The sequence below is a fragment of the Rutidosis leptorrhynchoides genome, chromosome 11 (genome assembly GCF_046630445.1).
Source record: "Rutidosis leptorrhynchoides isolate AG116_Rl617_1_P2 chromosome 11, CSIRO_AGI_Rlap_v1, whole genome shotgun sequence".
Lineage (NCBI taxonomy): Eukaryota > Viridiplantae > Streptophyta > Magnoliopsida > Asterales > Asteraceae > Rutidosis > Rutidosis leptorrhynchoides.
In genome coordinates, this window is record NC_092343.1 from 192,093,210 (window position 1) to 192,098,989 (window position 5,780).

Sequence of the window (5,780 nt, forward strand, 5' to 3'; positions counted from 1 at the left end):
GTAGTTTCACGTACTTGTGTCTATTTTATAAATCATTTATAAAACCTGCATGTATTCTGATCCCAAAAATATTAGATTTTAAAAGTGGGACTATAACTCACTTTCACATATTTTTACTTCGTCGGGAAGTAAGACTTGGCCACTAGTTGATTCACAAACCTATAACAATATATACATATATATCAAAGTATGTTCAAAATATATTTACAAAACTTTTAATACATTTTGATGTTTTAAGTTTATTAAGTCAGCTGTCCTCGTTAGTAACCTACAACTAGTTGTCCACAGTTAGATGTACATAAATAAATCGATAAATATTATCTTGAATCAATCCACGACCCAGTGTATACGTATCTCAGTATTGATCACAACTCAAACTATATATATATATTGGAATCAACCTCAACCCTGTATAGCTAACTCCAACATTCACATATAGAGTGTCTATGGTTGTTCCGCAATATATATATAGATGGGTCGACATAATAGGTCGAAACATTGTATACGTGTCTATGGTATCTCAAGATTACATAATATACAATATAAGTTGATTAGGTTATGGTTGGAATAGATTTATTACTAACTTTCACGTAGGTAAAATGAGTAGTTTTTATCAATCTTGTTTTACTCGCCATTTCTTCGTTTCTAATCCGTTTTGAGTGATTCCAGTGGTCACGGTTTCGTATTGAACTTAACTTTATGAATCTAAACAGAAAAAGTATAAGTTTATAGTCAGAAATACAAGTTACAAGTCGTTTTTGAAAGAGGTAGTCATTTCCGTCTAAAGAACGACATCTTGATGACCATTTTGAAAAACATACTTTCACTTTGAGTTTAACCATGATTTTTGGATATAGTTTCATGTTCATAAGAAAAATCATTTTTCCAGAGGTATAGCTTTTAAATCAAAGTTCTTCTTAGCTTTTAATTATCCCAACCAAAACAGCCCCCGGTTTTACTACGACGGCGTATATCCAGTTTTATGGTGTTTATCGTGTTTTCGGGTTTTAAATCATTAATTTAGCATATCATATAGATATAGAACATGTGTTTAGTTGATTTTAAAAGTATAGTTAGAAGGATTAACTTTATTTGCGAACAAGTTTAGAATTAACTAAACTATGTTCTAGTGATTACAAGTTTATAACGTTGAATAAGACAGCTTTTTATGTATGAATCGAATGATGTTATGAACATCATTACAACCTCAAGTTCATTGGATAAACCTACTGGAAATGAGAAAAATGGATCTAGCTTCAAAGGATCCTTGGATGGCTTGAAAGTTCTTGAAGCAGAATCATGACACGAAAACAATTTCAAGTAAGATTTCCACTCGAAATAAGATTGTTATAGTTATAGAAATTGAATTAAAGTTTAAATATGATTATTACCTTGTATTAGAAAGATAACCTACTGTAAGTAACAAATGTTTCTTGATCTTGGATGATTACTTGGAATGGATTTAGAAAACTTGGAAGTAAACTTGCAATCTTGGAAGTATTCTTGATTTTGTGAAACTAGAACTTTTGGAATTTATAAAGAACACTTAGAACTTGAAGATAGAACTTGAGAGAGATCAATTAGATGAAGAAAATTGAAGAATGAAAGTGTTTGTAGGTGTTTTTGGTCGTTGGTTTATGGATTAGATATAAAGGATATGTAATTTTGTTTTCATGTAAATAAGTCATGAATGATTACTCATATTTTTGTAATTTTATGAGATATTTCATGCTAGTTGCTAAATGATGGTTCCCACATGTGTTAGGTGACTCACATGGGCTGCTAAGAGCTGATCATTAGAGTGTATATACCAATAGTACATACATCTAAAAGCTGTGTATTGTACGAGTACAAATACGGGTGCATAGGAGTAGAATTGTTGATGAAACTGAACGAGGATGTAATTGTAAGCATTTTTGTTAAGTAGAAGTATTTTGATAAGTGTCTTGAAGTCTTTCAAAAGTGTATGAATACATATTAAAACACTACATGTATATACATTTTAACTGAGTCGTTAAGTCATCGTTAGTCGTTACATGTAAGTGTTGTTTTGAAACCTTTAGGTTAACGATCTTGTTAAATGTTGTTAACCCAATGTTTATAATATCAAAAGAGATTTTAAATTATTATATTATCATGATATTATGATGTACGAATATCTCTTAATATGATATATATATATACATTAAATGTCGTTACAACGATAATCGTTACATATATGTCTCGTTTCAAAATCATTAAGTTAGTAGTCTTGTTTTTACATATGTAGTTCATTGTTAATATACTTAATGATATGTTTACTTATCATAATATCATGTTAACTATATATATAACCATATATATGTCATCATATAGTTTTTACAAGTTTTAACGTTCGTGAATCACCGGTCAACTTGGGTGGTCAATTGTCTATATGAAACCTATTTCAATTAATCAAGTCTTAACAAGTTTGATTGCTTAAAATGTTGGAAACACTTAATCATGTAAAATAACAATTTCATTTAATATATATATAAACATGGAAAAGTTCGGGTCACTACAAAGGACAATTAACCCATGGGAATAAACTAAAAATCAACACGTCAAACATCATGATTATAGAAGTTTAAATAAGCATAATTCTTTTATTTTATATTTAATTGCACTTTTAATTATCGCACTTTTATTTATTGTCATTGTATTTAATTGCACTTTTAATTATCGTACTCTTTAATTATCGCAATTTTATTTTATCGCACTTTTATTTATCGCAATTTCATTATCGTTATTTACTTTACGCTTTAAATTAAGTTGTATTTATTTTTAATATTTTACATTAGGTTTTAACTGCGACTAAAGTTTTAAAATCGACAAACCGGTCATTAAACGGTAAAAACCCCTTTTATAATAATAATATTACTTATATATATATATTTGTATTTTTATAAGTTAAAACTAATATAGCGTTAAGCTTGTTTAAAAGAGATCCCTGTGGAACGAACCGGACTTACTAAAAACTACACTACTGTACGATTAGGTACACTGCCTATAAGTGTTGTAGCAAGGTTAAGGTATATCCATTGTATAAATAAATAAATATCTTGTGTAAAATTGTATCATATTTAATAGTATTTCCCTGTAAAAATATAACTATTTTATACACCACCTCGCACACATCAAGGATTCAAGTGGTGTTCTTCATGCTTTTTCATCGAAAGATCAAGTTTTTCATCATCATCATCATCATGAGTGGCTAGTTTCTTTCTCTTTATTTCTTCCATGAACAATTAGTGCATGTATTTGTTTCATTCAAATTATTGTGTGGTTTATGATTTTGTAAGATTTAAGTCATTTGTTTTTATGATTTTATGAACCCATTGGATATTGATTAATGCAAGTTTCATTGATTGTTGATTATTGCAAGTTGAGTTATAGTAATTTAACATTGTGTGCTTGATCCAACTTAGTGTTAATTAGATTAAGGAGAAAGACAAAGTGTCTAGATTACATTGTCCAAGCCTAAGATAATTGTGATTAATAAGCTTGAATTCTTGTCTATGAGATTTAATCAATATTTAGTGAACACACGACTTGTTTGACTGAATGCATACATAATTGGGATTGTGAAGGAATAAATGCCTTTTAAATCATTGTTTACAACTCTTTACTTTAGTTATTTAATTGATAATTGCTCTTGAATCATTAAGTCTTTAGATAATCTTTAGAATTAGTAGTTGTTTAGCTAATCACGAAACCAAAATCCTGAGAATTGGTTGCTTTTAACCACTATTTTCCGTGAAACGAATCCCGCTTACCCTATCTAAAGTAGAGTAATTAGGTTCATTTTTTGACTGGTCCTTCAACATCGATCTACTACCGATGTTGCTAAGAAGTCCAACGATGTGGTTTCAGGTACTTTCTTGGTTAAATATAAACCCGCTAAGATGTTATTTGATAGTGGTGCCAATATGTCGTATGTTTCTTTAAAATATGCGTCTACTTTAGATTGTCCCTTATGTGATCTAGGCTCTCCGTTACAAGTTGAGATCACTGATGGTAGATTCTCGGTTGCTAATGGGGTGTATAGAAATTGTTTTATTGATTTTGGAACCGAGAAGTTTGATATCGATTTGGTTCCTATTACCTTGGGTGAATTTGATGTCATTGTGGGTATAGATTGGCTCGATCATTATAGAGATAATCTTACATGTCATGAGAAATTCGTAAGGGTTAGAACCCCAGGTGGGGGAGAGCTAATTGTGTACGGAGAAGCTCGAAGACGTCCCGTGCCTATTTGTACATATGCTCGGGCACATCGACTCGTGTCTAGTAGAGGTATGGCTTATCTAGCCCATGTGGTTGATACTCGTGATGAGCCACCTTCCATCAAGACTATTCCTATTGTTAATGAGTTCGTAGATGTTTTTCCTGATGAATTACCGGGTGTTCCGCAGGTAAGGAAAGTGGAGCTTCGCATTGAGTTGGTTCTGGGGGCTAACCCCATTTCCAAAACTCCTTATCGTTTGGCACCAACCGAAATGCATGAGTTGTTGAATCAAACCCAAAGTTGTTAGAGAAGGGTTTTATCCGACCGAGTAGCTCGCCATGGGGTGCTCCCGCTTTGTTTGTGAAGAAGAAGGACGGTAGTATGCACATGTGCATCGATTATGGTAAGCTTAAGAAAGTGACGATCAAAAATCTTTATCCGTTACCCAGGATTGACGACATATTTGATCAACTTAAAGGTACGTGTTATTTTTCAAAAGTTGATTTGCGATCCGGTTATCATCAAATGCGGATCTGAGAAGCAGATATTGAGAAGACGGCATTTCAAACGCGATATGTCATTTAGAGTTTGTTGTGATGCCTTTTGGTCTTACGAATGCGCCCGCGACATTCATGGACCTTATGAACCGAGTGTGACAACCTATGTTGGACAAGTCGGTAATTGTGTTCATTGACGACATACTCATTTTCTAAGAGTATGAAGGAACATGAACATCATTTGCGCGAGTTGTTGAAGACGTTGCAAAAGGAGAATTTGTATGTGAAATTCTCCAAGTGTGAGTTCTGGTTAAGGGAAACGCAATTCCTTGGCCATATTGTGAACCACTAGGGGATTAAGGTGGATCCGGGGAAGATTGAATGGTTAAGAGTTGGGAACGACCGACTACACCTACGGAAGTCCGAAGTTTCCTCAGATTGGCCAGTTATTATCGTCATTTTATTCAAGATTTATCCAAAATTGCTTCTTCCTTAACGAAGCTAACTCGAAAAAATGTGAAATTCGAATGGGGTGACGAGCAAGAGATCGCTTTTCAACTATTGAAGAGCAAATTGTGTCAAGCTCCGGTGTTAGTGTTACCGGAAGGGGTGGAAGACATGGTGGTGTATTATGATGTCTCGATTAGTGGGCTCAGTTGTGTTCTTATGCAAAGGGTAAAGTGATTGCTTATTCCTCGAGACAACTAAAAGGGCATGAGAAGAACTACTCGACTCATGATCTTGAGTTGGCGGTGGTGGTTAATGCATTGAAAATTTGGTGCCATTATCTTTATGGTGTTAAGTGTACGATTTATTCGGATCATATGAATTTAAAGTACTTCTTTAATTAACAGGATTTAAAAACCGTCAGCGATGATGGTTGGATTTATTAAAGGATATGATCTTGAAATACTTTATCATCCGGCTAAAGCTAATGTGGTTGCGGATGCTTTGAGTCGAAAGAACCAAATTCCGAGTTTGTAAGTAAAGTCGTTGCGTACGGTCCTTTCAAATGATTTTCTTGAGAAGCTCGGTGA

General features: G+C 33.0%; 1 protein-coding gene across 1 annotated transcript; it reads left to right on the forward strand.

Moving 5' to 3' along the window:
* Window positions 1–3,923: 3,923 nt before the first annotated feature.
* Window positions 3,924–4,553, forward strand: LOC139875331 (uncharacterized). Its single transcript, XM_071862672.1, has one exon. The coding sequence runs from the start codon at window positions 3,924–3,926 to the stop codon at window positions 4,551–4,553; it is 630 nt and encodes a 209-aa protein (XP_071718773.1).
* Window positions 4,554–5,780: the final 1,227 nt, after the last annotated feature.

Bases quoted from the DNA above. Each gene is read 5' to 3' on its own strand.
- LOC139875331 (XM_071862672.1), top strand. From the start codon at position 3,924: ATGTTATTTGATAGTGGTGCCAATATGTCGTATGTTTCTTTAAAATAT.